At 36.2% G+C, this 15,639-nt stretch overlaps 1 protein-coding gene across 1 annotated transcript; it reads left to right on the forward strand.

Annotated features, from left to right (window-relative positions):
- Nucleotides 1–4,753: 4,753 nt before the first annotated feature.
- Smp_123440.1 (putative fad oxidoreductase) lies at nucleotides 4,754–10,315 on the forward strand (the record flags this gene model as incomplete). Its single annotated transcript, XM_018799389.1, has 5 exons — nucleotides 4,754–4,827; nucleotides 6,413–6,968; nucleotides 8,609–9,046; nucleotides 9,533–9,896; nucleotides 10,251–10,315. Exons 2-5 carry the CDS (start codon nucleotides 6,600–6,602, stop codon nucleotides 10,313–10,315), a joined length of 1,236 nt encoding a protein of 411 aa, XP_018651182.1. The 5' UTR covers nucleotides 4,754–4,827; nucleotides 6,413–6,599.
- Between the last annotated feature and the right edge of the window lie 5,324 nt (nucleotides 10,316–15,639).

Consider the following 15,639-nt stretch of genomic DNA (forward strand, 5'->3'; position numbering starts at 1 on the left):
CACCATCAAGGACATTCAATATTCGAAAGTCTTCCGATAGACATAATTTCAACTTTCCCTTTAGATCATATGCACATGGTGTACTTAAGTGTCACAAAGAAACTTGTAACTCTCTAGATAGAATTAGGACATAAAAGGCTAATGAACGTAAACTCCTGTGTAATTAGGACTATGAATAAGTTGATATCTAGTTGCGTGGAAAGTACTCCCTCCGACTTTCAGCGTAAATGCCGTACACTTGATTTCGTATCGGTATGGAAGGCGTCGGAGTGTAGGTTGTTGTAGTTCAACACAATTAAACACCTCGCCCTCCACATCCGATGATAAAAATCTAACGGCTGAGTAAGTCATCCGTACGATCAAGTCCAATTTTTCAGATTTGAAAAAATGCATACGGTGCAGTTGAAAATATTGGCAAGCTTGAGTGAAATTAGTACAAATATAAAGCTGATGCTCTCAAAGTTCGCTGAGCGCGAACATCCGCGTCAATTTGACTGTGGACTATCTAGTCAACAGTTCCCTTTGTCATCTGAAGAGGAACTGGGAACTTTGGACGCTTGTCTTGAGCAAAAAGACGTGAGGGACAGATTTGTAATCACACCACATGAGTTTTATCATTCATTCCTATTACAGATGGCCATGTTGACGCGTTTAATGGATGATGATCCTAAAACGTCCATGCGATATCTTCTGTCCTACATCATGACACCTGAAGTCGCCATTAATTTCACGCTACTTGGTACTTCATCAAAACAAGAGCTTCAGAAGTGCCGGTTTTATGGCTGCGTACGAAGTAAGATAAATAAGGCTTTTAAACTTCAGGTGCACTTACTAATCGATTCCTGTCATCATCTGTCAACGAGAAAGACCTTGCGAAACTGTATGACATGGTTACGCAAAGTTATTTTCACGACATGAGAGACAAAGTACAGAAGCGTTATCGACGGAAGAAAGAACACCTACGTACGACTTTAAAGTGATTAGTGTTTTCGCCTTATCTATAGGTAGAGTCTTCCGTGTTAAAGGACATGACCGTAAGTTCAGCTTCAAGTACCTGGTTATGCAAAACCAGTTTCCTAGATATAGTAACGTTTTTCTTCATTACATTTTAGAATTCACAAGAATTATTTGAGTCTCCATAGTCCAACAGGCGTGATGGAAAGAAGGTAAGATTAAACTATACTGCCGACCTTTGAACGAATCTTAAATGACCTTGAGAAATATTAGTCAATCAGAAGACAGTTAGTATACAGTAAAAATATGCTATACAAAACCAAAGAAATAAAGTGGAAACATTTCTTTTACATGGGTCAAAAACTTCTCAAGGTCAGATATAGGTTCAGAAGTTCTAAAATCATAGTGCATACGGTACAGGAACACATCCATATGGCTCCATAGTAGTCGACCTCTGAAACCATGATAAGGTCTCAAAAATTCTTTTAGCCTCGACCACATGGCTTCAATAATGTTAGTATATTGGTATGGTTTACGGGTTAGGGTTAGAGTTAAGGTTTAGGTGTAGGGTTTAGGGTTATGGGTGAGACTATAAGTTATGGACAACCTTTGAGCGACGCTAGAGTGACTCTGAGAGTGTCAACATAACAACTAAGACCAAATGAGGGTTATAAACCCGTGTGAAGAATTCAAATTATGATTTACAGTTCATGATTAAGGCTAGGAATTATACTTAGGGCTTTCATCATGAACTGAAATCAGCTATAATGCCAAAACTCTATTTATCTAAATGGATAATTGAATTTCGCGCCAAAATCTTATGATCACTTCTATTGTAGACGCTAAATTATCACATCTTCCCTAAAATCCGCTGTAAACCGACCGTACGTAAGCATCAGGTACCGAACTTAGCGCCGTGACCTTGAAAACCCGCGAAAGCTTCTGATTGTCTCGGCAGTATAGTTTAATCCTACCGGAAAAAAAATAATACGTGGAATGCTTTTCCTGTCAAACTTCGTCTTCAATAAATATTTTAAAAAAATAATGTACTTCTTATTTGAGGAAGCCTGTTTCATTGTTTGTGCCTTTGCAAATAAACACATGTACGTTATTAATAAATTATTACCTGTATTATTTTGCAGCTCTCTTCAGATGATACGGGTCCGTGACAATTGCAATTACATTATGGACATTAATGCTCTACCATCTACAAACTACTCATAACGTTGTACATCAATAAGGTTTTTGTTTTCAATAAAAATCTTGAACATATACCATATTTTACGTACACCGCATTATCCGTGTGCTGTGTTGCGGGAATGAAGGCGAACACAGGAGATAGTTGGGGTAATTACAAAAGCGTTTTAAAAGTGGGCGCTAAATTACATCGGTGTGTATGTAGTCGAAAAGTAGACAATTCGGTGGATATGTAGACGAGAAGTAGACAATTTGGCGGATATTTAGGCGAAAAATAGACAATTTAGCGACAAGTGAAGCACAGAGCGACATAAAGGGGAAATTCCGCGTTATTTCCCCCGGACAGGCGAGAAAGTAGACATTTTGGCGCATTTCCGTATTATTTCCTCCTTATTTTCCAATGCGTTTTTCCCTTTATTTCCCCTCTGTTGGTCCCAATTCTATTTGATTAGACTAGACTATATAGTCTAGTCTAATCAAATAGAATTTGGATCTTTAGTTTTGTATTCAGACAGAATGTTGGCATTTCTGTCGTTACATAGGCTAGATCACATGGAATACGTTCTCGTTGTATGGATTTAAAAGGGCAGTAGTCCTGTTGAAATTATATCACGGTAATGACCTTCGGCGGTTCCCTAGTTAATTATAAAGCAAAATAACATTGGAATAACAGCTTCAGTATTGTTAACTCACCTTAATTGTCGAATCATTTTTCATGGCAAATGTAAGTGGCTGAAATCACATAATAAGATGTGTTTGTTTACTAAGTACTGTTATAATCCCATAGGTTTATTGTCACTCGAATGGTGTCAGCTTTACTGCTCTTTTACTTACGACTTTATGGAACTTGATGTTAAAAGTGTGAGTTGGGAGTCAAAGTCGGAGAATAATGCCTAGATATATCAACCAACCTTGAATATGCTTTGAATCTAGTTAAATACTTTAACACATACCCTGTACAGAGAGCAGACGTTTCTCGCAATTTAGCTTCTGCGCCACCTTGCATTTAATGTTTGAATGTCTAACAAATGTGTTTTATAAATTTAAAGAGTATGATATTGGCAATTTTTATTTAGTCTATAATAATATACAACTCATCCGTCACTGAACTTTCAGTAAAACAGGAATTTCATTTGACGCTATCTGAACTCTAAGTAGTTGACTTTTATAAATGCATTGCAGAAGATACAGCGAACACTATTAATGCACCGGAAAAGAGGAGATGGTTAGCAGTCCGTGCGATTCAAGAGATTTTGTGTGTTGTTCTCTCAATAAACTCACATAGAGCAAAACATCGCTGTAGTAGACCTACAGTTTTCCTTCCGGTTGAGGATGGAATTCAGTGTGACAACTGCAACAAGTAGTATCATAGCGTGTAAACCAGACTCACATCGGCTGGATATAAGAGGTGTTGCAAGCCACTATCGCGTCGGCTGTGTAAGGGACGCTTCTCTAAAGAGTTTCTCCTGGTTCTTGAGGCCCCCGAATGCCCTGGTACGGCCGAGAGTGGGGAGAGTCCGCTCTCCCTCTCAAAATGCTCTCACATGGCCACGCGTATATAGCCTCTGACAGGAAAGTCCTACTCACTGCCTTCTCAGACCACGGGAGTTGTTTACGAAATTAAGAGGACGAAAAGCGAATGTCCGGCGCTTTAACCGGGTTGGTGGACACGGCGAGTTCACCTGTGGGAGTTGGAAAACCCTCATTCCAAACCAATAGTGCACATGGACTCCAGTACCCTGAGGGAACGAATGGCGTATGAATCAATCGTTGGTCACCGGCTACCATGGGACTGCATGTCCTCACGATGCTTCACTGCCTTGTGGATCAGACATTTAGGTCAAAGGCTCCAGGTGTGGCCCCCTAAGAAAACCACCTGCTTCAGTTTGGGCATCTGGGCAGTATCACAGCCCTCACACAAATCGAATGAGATTTGTGCGGCGCTTATGTATCTGGTGCTTCCTTGTACCAATATTTATGTGTTTAAATATATAATAAATATATATCTTGAGGCGATCGAGCTTCTAAACACAGCCATGGAGTTGACCTCAAACAAACGGATGAGCGGCTGTCAAGTCTCAGTGAAGCAACGACCATCATCATGAGTCCAGCTCTAGATTTGAATGAAGCCATCAAAGTAGACCACTATGATGTAGTGGCTGACAAACAGATATAGGCATAGTTACAAGAAAACACGAAAAGAAAAAACAAACCACAGAGAGCTCTGAAATATGTGGGTTGATGGTCTCAACTACAGAGCTCCACACAGATCCCCATCTCAACACAATAAAATACTCAGGAGCAAAGCCTGAACGTTGTAGCAGATTTGACCAAGAAACAAAATAAGGTCAATGATTGGCTTACAGTTGTACCCAAAAGACTAAGCAAAAAATGAAATCACATCTGTTACGGTATCGGACTGTGAGAATGAAAAGAGATTAGGAACAAAAACTCGAAAATTATTATGGTACTATAGTGCATATGAAAGTGTACCAGAGCGGTAACTTTAAGCAGTCATAATTGAAGCAACAAAACGTCAAAAGGTTAGCAAATCAACCTCTAGGGAATACATAGCGAAACGGGAAATATGAATATACAGATACGCACCAACAAATTGAAACTAGTGTAAACTAAAGTAAAAAGCGTGTGAAAAGGTATTTCGCATAGCTGGAAACGGTAAATATAGTTTTAGATCTAGCTTCTGCATTAATAAACACAACAAAAGTCTAATATTTTAAAATGTGGAAAAATTCACATTCTTCAAACAGATAACGCACTTATTGGATCCCAGCAACACTGCTGACACAAGCACATGCATTCAGGTCAATTACACCTAAAAAGCTCCAAGTGCTAGATCTTTAAAAAGTTCTCGGTATAGCCGTTTACACTCATCACACCATACCATTCTTCACAGTTTAAGAAAACCCGAGCGTTAACATTTACTTTTGCACACTGTCATGTCACCATTCGAAATTTTCAAACATCTAGGAAAAAACCACTCAGGCTAAAACTGACACACAAAAGTTCGGTTAGAAAGCAGAAATGGACGAGAAAAACTATTGTACCCAATATGATCACAGATGCAAAAACGCGATTCCTAATACTTTCAGTGAAACAAACTGAGTTACTGTAAAAACACTAACCTTGGTGAATGATGAACGATCAAAACTCAAAAATTAACGGTGGTGAGGGGTAACATGATAACTATTCGATGCTGGGATTTCCCATAATGTTAAATAACTCAAAATTGCCTTCGGGAAGTATCGTCACTTTGTAATGATTATTCATAAGTTGGAAGTGTCAGTTTTTAGTCACAGTAACCCTTCTCTGTGCGGTTATAGTGTAGGGTCACGCGGCAGTGGTTGTACTTTTGCTTCTGTACTTTCGTGGTTGTACCTTAACTAATATATTCTTGTAATAACGTCCTTTGTGTTGTACAGTCTCCATAACATCCATGGCCCCTTGTTACGTCGATGGGGGCAATCCACGTAAGGTGCTGGTCGCGAGGTGTGACTTCAGCGTTAGTTGGTTCATCACCATTCTCGTCTAACTCTAGTAGCCCCCCAATCATTTCGACATAGACCATCAACGTTGATGATCTTACAATAGTAACCCAATGTTCCTTTGCAACTTATAGTTCCTAATCATCGATTAAATAGCGTGGAGTTTCATATACATATGGTCTTGGGATTAATTATGGTTAATTGTCATATACTTCGTCCTTGTAGTAGATAAGCACACCAGCTTTCTTTATTAAGTGCGAAATTACTATAGACCTGTCATAAAATATTAGTGTCACATCAAATAGAAGTTAACTAGGTAATTCTCCTCTAAAGTCTGAGATCTTAGGAATTTTTTTTATGAAACTTAATGGTTTCTCGTTTGCTACTCTACTTTTGTTGGACCATAAATTTCAAAGGTACTAATGTTATCACTGATATTGGCTCGACTGACTCATCATAACAAACAAATTTTACCATCAAGGCAATAGTATCGATTTTAACAAAAAGATATTTCATTGTTTTCTACCCAAACCCTCAGTGCTCGTTAAATGTAATAAAGCAACACATAGTTTTCATCGCAAAGAAAACATAGGAAGTTAGCAATCCAGGTAAAGTCACAGAAGTGAGAAAAGTGCTTAAAGGGTTTTCACAGAGCTAGCCGTATAGAGTTTGAAATCTGGAAGATTCTTCGATTAAAACCATCAGTTACATCTTAAATTTGAAATGTTCATATAATTGTTGTTTTACATTTATTGTAGTGTTCCATTACTAAACGAAATACAAAGTCAAAAAATCTCATTATTAGACCAGTCGTAACATAGTTCGTTTTTCGAACAACAACTGAGGGAAACTAAGTCTACTAGAGTCAGGATATATATGTATCCAGTGTATTGGTGTCAATATCCCGTCACTAAGATCCAGGCTGTACATATGTAGCTCCCCATAATGTCAGTCATCATAGTCGGAGGTGGTATTATGGGTGTTTCTACAGCTTATTACCTATCAAAACGGAAAATCGACACACTAATAATTGAAAAAGAGCAACTTGGATCTGCTGCATCTGGGCGAGCTGGGGGATTCCTCGCTAAGGACTGGTGTTCTCACAATGAGATGGATGTTTTAGCCCAAAAAGGTTTTGATTTACACATGGAATTAGCAGATGAGTTCGGTAGTGTATGTGATTATAGACATGTTAACACGTATTCTATATCACTATCTCCTGGGAAATCTTCCGGCTCTTCAGAATCACCATCTTGGGTCAGTGCGAAAGTGAAAAGTTGTTCCCTGATAGGAGACTCTACAACTACTGCACAGGTTTGTTTTGTATTTCTCCTTTGTCGATAAGAGTATTTCCAGATGCCCTGTAAAAATAAATTCGTTAATACTAAACTGATTTAGTTTTAAACCATTAATGTCCATTTACTTTTATTGGCATCCTTTTTTTACTGTAGATGTTCTACATGTATTTTTTGCGTACCGTAAAGGTTTAATGTAATATGACTAAATTTCAAACTAAAAGTAACAGCTGAAAGCCAGTTGAACTATTCCTCAGAGTATTCTACTCATCATCCCAAACACCTAATCTGAGTATAGATCACAGTGCCATATTTTTCCTCAACAGTTGTATTAAAAGCCTAACTTTGATACCTGTACATTTGATAAGTCTAAACAGCTATATACCAATAACTATCACCTCTAACTTTTCTACTTCTTTTGTTTTAACGGTCGACTACTGCTTGCGATCATTGTGTAGGCTTTCTGTCTGTGTATTTCATTATGTTTGTATCTTACCGAAATTATTTTCCAAGCATCTGTTATTTCAGTCGAAACCTCTAAAACCCACTGTTTCTTCCTAACCTTTTGGTTTATGTTGCTGATAGATATTACCTTTGTATTTACAGCTTTCTGGACTTCATGCCAAATTATTCCGATTATGACTGTACCCCTTAATATTTTCTCATTGTTTGGTTATTTCTTCCCTAATTAACTCGATATATCTTCCAGCCGAAGTATAAATGATCTGGTTTTGATTTTCTTATATCCAAATAAATGAAGACAAACACGTGCTCTCAGTAGAGCACGATCAAAGCGCAGATGTGACTCACACGAAGAGTTACTTTACCATGGAACCTTACCAACAACGACTGGTATCGATATTATTTGTTGGTGTCTATAATTGATTTAATTTCAAAGGTCATCCAGTCAAACAGTGTTTATCGTTGATTACTGAGTTTATTTTGGTTTTTCTTTGTAAGGTTGCAGGGATTTTAAGCTAAACAAGCGGTTTATTGTGATGAAAATTTAGAGTTGAGTAGTATTCATATGACTCATATTGTATAGATACAGTCCTAAATCTGAGGTAAACGAAGAAAGTCCTGGATGGAAAGCTTTTATTAGCCATTCCGTTAGTTAAATAGATCTTCATTTTAAAAGACACTTTGTGCATAGAGCACTTCCAAAAACTCTGGTGATTGCTATCTTTTGTGTGACTTCACGTTAATACTATGAATCCTTCTCTCGTTAGGTAAAATCATTAAAGATTTTGACTTGGAGGAATTTTGTTCAGATTTGTAGTTTATTTTCGCTACACATTGATCTCAGTTGAGGTACCACCTAAAACCAGGGAGCACTAAGCAACTGTTTCACCCCCATATGGAACTGTTGAACGGTGCGGGTCCACAGTCTCACCGCGAACGCTGGACTATAAAAACCACTGGGCTGGTGTCCTGTGGTACAATTCAGATTTCAACCATTCTGCGATACAGTGTGACGACCATTCAATAGCGTTGATGATAACTATTACATTCTCTACATGTTTAACTTTAGCAGACATGACCTATAAATAGTCACCTAATAAGGTCAAGATTATATTTTTGTGACGTCATTTTGAGTTTCGTCGTGTAAAAATAAAAATATTGGAAGTATTATTTATTTCATTACATTATTCCTACTAGGTACATCCCAAAAAACTCACAGATGAATTATTTCGGCGTGCTCAATATTTAACAAATCAGGGAACCAAATTAAAAATTGCTCGTGTTATAGGGTTGGAATTTTCAACATCGAATACATCGGCTCCCAAAGTTAGTGGTGTTCGAGTAATAGAATCATCTACTTCAAATTCTGAAGTTATCCCTGCCAGCTTAGTTATACTTACTACAGGACCGTGGTCAAAGGAAGCTGTTAATTGGCTGCCCTCAGGATGTTTAAATTCTAATAAATTTCACGGAAGGCGAGCTCATAGTATTATATTGAAATCAAAAATAGAAAATTCCCCAATAGATGCTAAGTGTTTGTTCATGGATTATCAAAATTCTGAGTTCTCTTGTTCACCTGAAGTTTATCCAAGACCTGATAATACAGTCTATGTATGTGGTCTTGGTGATGGAGCAGTGAGTTTAATCATTGTATTTTTGGTTTATAAACTCTTATTGTTATATTCATACTCCTATAGTCGTGACCCAAAACCTAGGATCGAATAAAAATTGTAGAAAGTTTATAGGATTTGGTTTTCGTCTTCTCAATATTGATTACTCCTAAGGAACTCAAATTTCACTCCCATCAACTGCAAAAGACAGGTCTACTGAATTAAATAAGATTTCCATGTTTATTTTCGTAAATATCTTTTTTTAAATTTCAATGTCATCAAATAAAATCTATACGAACTTTTGAGCTTTCATGGACCTCTGGTTTAAAGCCAAGATTTTCCAGTCCTTGCAAGTTGACTCCTATATTTTCATCAACAGACGCCATTCACAAAAATTCGTGTCAATGAACATCTTTATTTTCATAGTATACATTTCTATTGGTTTCCAATATTTGGACATGACTAGTGATAGTCTCATAAAATTTTTACACTTCATTATTATTACTTCTAGCCTGTACCGTCTTCAAAGGACCAAGTTGGGATTGAATCTTGGCGTTGTAATCGTTTAAAAGAAATAGTTACTAGTGTAGTTCCATCATTAAAAGATGCTGAGACGATAACAGAATCTGCTTGTTATTTACCGCTAGTGAGTGATGGGTATCCTGTTATTGGTCAAATTCCTGGTTTATCCAATGTTTATATTGCCACGGGTAATTCTTGTTGGGGAATTCTTACTGGACCTATATCTGGACGCCTTTTAACAGCTATCATTTTAAAAAATAATCCTAATTTAAAACAGAGTACAAATTCAAATGTCACCGATCAAATGAAACTGGATGAAGAAAAAGCCCAAGATAATTTATTACAACAACCCGGTATTGAATTGTTTAACCCAGCAAGACTGATAAAATAAATAACTTTATTTTATATATTTTTTAGAAACGGAATCTGTCTTTGGTCTTTTTTATTCTATCCTATCTTTATCTCTCTTTAGTGAAGTTTTACATTAATCTCATTGATGTTTTCGTTTGATTCAACCAGTGCTACTTATTTGTCATAACTAAAACTTCTCTTATTGAGTCAGATTATTGTGACGAAAAAGATACACATATCTAAGTATTCTTGCCCAATACACTTTATCATTAGTCACCTTCCCATACTTCAGCATTGATATCATTATTATGCATATTTGTTTGTATTTATTACTATTATGTGTTCCTTTGAAACAGTAGTACCGGGTCTCTCACCAGGAACTGAAGTAACTGTAGCGGGATTAGAACTTGCAACCAAATAATTGGGAATTAAGTACTGTAATCGTTAAGTCACCCCTTCCACTAGTTGAATGGAAGCAACCAGTTTTAGAATACTCTGGATGTATATTCCGAGTTGACTAGTGTTCATCAGAAACGTTCTAAGCACAACGTAACGATTTCTTTCTTACTTTTGTGTCAAAGGTAATTTACGTTAGCATGAAAAGCTACTAATTTAAAAATGTTTTTTGGCAAGTAATTAGTATAAAAATGTTCAGAAACAATACCAAAAACAATAAAATTAAGTAATGCATAGTACACTTCTTAGGGGGCCACACCCCGAGCCTTTGACCTAAATGTCTGATCCACAAGGCAGTGAAGCATCGTGAGGACATGCAGTCCCATGGTAGCCGGTGATCAATTATTGATTCGTACGCCATTTGTTCCCTGAGGATACTGGAGCCCATGTGCACCATTGGTTTAGAATCAGAGTTTTCCAACTCCCATAGGTGGACACTCCACATCCACCAACCCGGTTAAATCGCCGGAAATTCTCTTTTCGTCCTCTCAATTTCATAAACAACTCCCGTGGTGCGAGAAGGCAGTGAGTAGGACTTTCCTGCCAGAGGCTATATACGAGTGACCATGTGAGAGCATTTTGAGAGGGAGAACGGACTCTCCCCACTCTCGGCCGTACCAGGGCATTTGGGGGCGTAGTACACTTCGATATCTAACAATTTAACTAAGTATGTTGCATTACAAATTTCAAAGTCATAAGGTGCGTATAACCGTATATACTGGATAAACCATTCTGAAGAACATAGTATTTTATACAAAAGTACTTTATAAAGTGCATTGTTGTGGATTCGTTTCAAATTTACTCAAAGCATTGCTAATGTAGATGATAATTACATACGATCGAGTTGTATCTGTATTCCTAAATAGTTCAGTTTACTTTACACACACGAGAAGTAACTGAACTTTTTTACAGCTAATTATAACCTTCAAAAATGTTCAATTGAAAATATAACAATAGGTTACTACTTGCATTGTTAATGTTGCACTGCATAATCTACTAAAAACCCTTATTTACTGACTTAGTTCTGTCTGGTGTTTAGTTATACGATTCTAGTTGTTTATTTATTTAAACGCATAAATATTGGTACAAGGAAGCACCAGATACATAAGCGCCGCACAAATCTCATTCGATTTGTGTGAGGGCTGTGATACTGCCCAGATGCCCAAACTGAAGCAGGTGGTTTTCTTAGGGGGCCACACCTGGAGCCTTTGACCTAAATGTCTGATCCACAAGGCAGTGAAGCATCGTGAGGACATGCAGTCCCATGGTAGCCGGTGACCAACGATTGATTCATACGCCATTCGTTCCCTCAGGGTACTGGAGTCCATGTGCACTATTGGTTTGGAATGAGGGTTTTCCAACTCCCACAGGTGAACTCGCCGTGTCCACCAACCCGGTTAAAGCGCCGGACATTCGCTTTTCGTCCTCTTAATTTCGTAAACAACTCCCGTGGTCTGAGAAGGCAGTGAGTAGGACTTTCCTGTCAGAGGCTATATACGCGTGGCCATGTGAGAGCATTTTGAGAGGGAGAGCGGACTCTCCCCACTCTCGGCCGTACCAGGGCATTTGGGGGCTGAGTGGATGAATATTACAGTATATCAGTTCACGGTGTATATACACATATTTCACTTGTTCAGGAAAATATAGGGTTTATTGTTTAGTACAACTATATGCTAGTGACCTATTTCTCACTTAACATTCAAATTTATCGGTAATTACATTAAATGCAGATTTGTTATCAATACGAAGGAGGTCATTAGAAGACTATCTTATGTTGTACTTCGGACATACATATTTCTTTGGATAGATGAACATGTAAAAAACTTTCTGGTTTTGTGTATTACAATATAAAGGCTACTTTTAAGGAGAGAGTTAGTTTGACATCTGTAGATTAACAATAGTGACACTTATCTTAAAATTTGATCTCTTGTAGATTTACGTTTATGTCCAATCAGTAATTACACGGTCTAAGCAGTAGACATACTGAGTAGTGTCACTTTATGATTTGTCTTTGATACTCTGGAGAAATCAATAATTCGTTGTATTAAATCTCCTTTGGCCTAGTATTCTTTTATACTTTTTTTCACTCAACTAGTTTTCGAATTGAAACACGATTTAGACAGAAATATAAACATTTCAGAGTGGATAGCAAGTTATATTAGTATAATGAGAAAGTATCACTGTATGAAAATTTCACACTGAAAATTCCTATAGTCTTCTCAGCTCATCCACTAACACTGATCGATTGAAAATGGACCAGTCAGCAAGTTACAAAGTGGTCTTATTCGAAACATGCTTTGATCAGGTCCTGTTGACGTGCTTAAAAGAAAATACGACTGCAGAATGGTAAATGAGATTCGAATACTGCCCAACCAACTGATCATTTGATACCCCTGATGAACTGAATTCACAGAAGTAACCTGTGATTGCAATTTGTGAACTTTTACACAAACTTAATACTTCTATTTGATAACTCTCAGAAACTTGAAAATTTTCCATAACTGTTGTGATTATGTTCCCAGATCCTCGGTTGGTCTCAGGAAACTTGAGAGTAGATTAACAATAATGCTAAATTTGTTAGAAACAGGGCACATGATCAACTTTGAAGGGACCAAGGAGATTTATGTTACAGTTGTGTAGGAAAACAAACGAAATTTGAAATAAAGGACGGAATAGTCAACCCGTTTGGACCCCATCCAATTGAACTTATGTTGATGATAAGGTTAAAGAGAAGAGTTACAAAAATCTCTTTTTAAAAACATACCCTACGTTTTTATATATGAATCCCTATGACTTGACGTAATCGATGCATTATAATTGTTGATATACAGAAGATAACTCTAAAAACATTCAATTTCATCTGATTTCCTGTGTTAATCAAGTGAGAAAGTATGGGACACAATCGTTCTCATCATTTTTTAATTAGGAGGGTTACTCGTGATCACAACGTTTGTTTTAATAATCATAGTTTCCATTTCCGAATAAATAGCTAAATAACTTTATACTAAAAAGATTATTATGTTGAAGAAAAACACAAACGTATACGCTGTATTTGATCCACAAGTAATCATCTTAAGAGTATGTGAAAACATTTTAGATAGATCCCCATAAGACTTTGGTATCCCATGTACAATAATCCATGTAAAAAGTGTAGCTCAACTATGCAAGTGATGGGATCGATATCAGGAGTGTGAATGTTAAAATCAGGCAAAAATACGTAATTAGTTACATCAAATTTTAACTCTTAATGTTGATTGTAATCCCAAATATTCTGATGCACCTATACTCGGTATTTACTTTTTTAAACTACACGCTACAACTACAATTACAACCTAGTATTTATAATAATATTCGTTGTTATCCACATAGATCTCAAGTGACTAGGTACTATTCAGCTTTCAAGTTTGGTTTGCAGTCAGTTGATCCTATTTGGATATTTGATTTATGCCCTTTTCGCCTAAGGAAAATAGATAATTGATTTATCTACCCACGTAGAGTAGGCCTTTTTCCTATGTCAACAGATTTCCTCTTTTATAGTTCACATGTCATCTGTTTTAGACAAAAGTAAACTGATCTCTGTTTAAAACCAAATATACTTTCGACCTCCCATAATTATTGTCTTCTTCCAAACTTACTACTTAATAAAGTTTAAGTACTAGAAAAATTTAGTCATAAAGAAGTTTTTTTCAATGAAAATCAAATTAATTATCCTATTAATGTCGTTTTCATTTAACTGAAATTAAATATTGCTTTAATCTATCTCATAAGATGATTTATACAAATGCAATTCATATAAATGAGCTGGTATTGAAAAAGTATAGACTAATTGCCACTTAAAAAATACACAGTTTGGTTTATTGCTTTAGTTCAAATGATGCTATGCCACAATTTATTTATTTTTCTTCTATTCCTCCTGTTATTACTCCTACTCTATGTGTTGTGAAAGAATGAATACTGACGATGTAATTCTCGGGACAAATTTACGGGCTATTACTGATTTTTTTCATGGCATAGTTAATAGATAAATGTGTTATTGTATTTCTACATTTTCCTGATTGTAAGCTCCCACTGGATCGATTAACTGTTGTTGTTGATAATCCCCAATTATGGTTATTTATTTATTCACCTTCTTCGATCTCTTCCACTTTCGGTGTAGTTATTCCTATGTTGTAATTTCATCTTCGCGATGAGGAAATTATTCTACGTTATTGAGAAATTGATTGGCATAAGATATACTACTGAACTATTGCTTGTTGTATTCTATTATCAAACTGAAAACTCGGTTGAAAGAGGTGTGCGAATTCTGGACCAGTAGAGTTAGAATTATTCTCCGCCTCAAAGTCTACCTTGCTAGTCCAAACGAATAATAGATCGAACTTTGGACGCTAGCGATAAGGAAAAGTAATATACCAACCTGCATTCATGACATTGTACATTCTTTTTAACATTTCCAGCACTATACTATTTATTTTATACTATTCATACTATACTGTCTATACTATTTATATTATTTCATACCATTTATTCTGTGCACTGTAGTACATGCCTTATTAGAGTGTGACAACTACTTTTTTTAATTTTTGTGTACATTGACAGTTGAGGAAAAAATAAAAGCAACGTAAATGTGATTAGTGTATAAGGCTAGTAAATACACCGTTTACTTGCTGCATTTACAAAGGTGTAGAAATTTAATATCTCTTAGTGAGGCAATGTAATAAAAATTTATGATTATCCTCTAAAAAGCCATATTTGTTCGTAATCATCATTTGTCATATGATGGTTGTACGTCTAATTCTAATAAATGAAAATAACATTTACTGATACTACTGAATATATGATCCATATTTCATTTCGCCTTCATCTTTTCGTCACCGACCAAATGTTTGTATAACTAGTTATATCTTAAAGGTCGATGGATTACAAGATTATGGTATTTTAGAGCTTTTTTATATTCAATTATTAAGGCGTGGAAGAAATAACTATTAACTGTTACTTGTCTGTAAGACAATTATCTGTAGTATAAGAATACAAGTGATTGGTTGCTGTTTCATCCTACGTGATGTACATTCCCCAACTTTTTTTTATTAGTTTAAGAAGTATGTGATGAAATATAGTCAACGATTATGTCAGTTTACATGCTTTCAGTAAGTTTTAGTGAGTTTTTAAACTTTGGGATATGAATAAAATGGTAACATGCACGTTAGATTTTAATTTTTAAGAACGTTTCAACATAATTTCGTGAAATTGTGCTTTTTTCAGGCTCTTAAACTAAAATTAAAAACAAATCCA

The sequence above is a fragment of the Schistosoma mansoni genome, chromosome 3 (genome assembly GCF_000237925.1).
Source record: "Schistosoma mansoni strain Puerto Rico chromosome 3, complete genome".
NCBI classification, from domain to species: domain Eukaryota; kingdom Metazoa; phylum Platyhelminthes; class Trematoda; order Strigeidida; family Schistosomatidae; genus Schistosoma; species Schistosoma mansoni.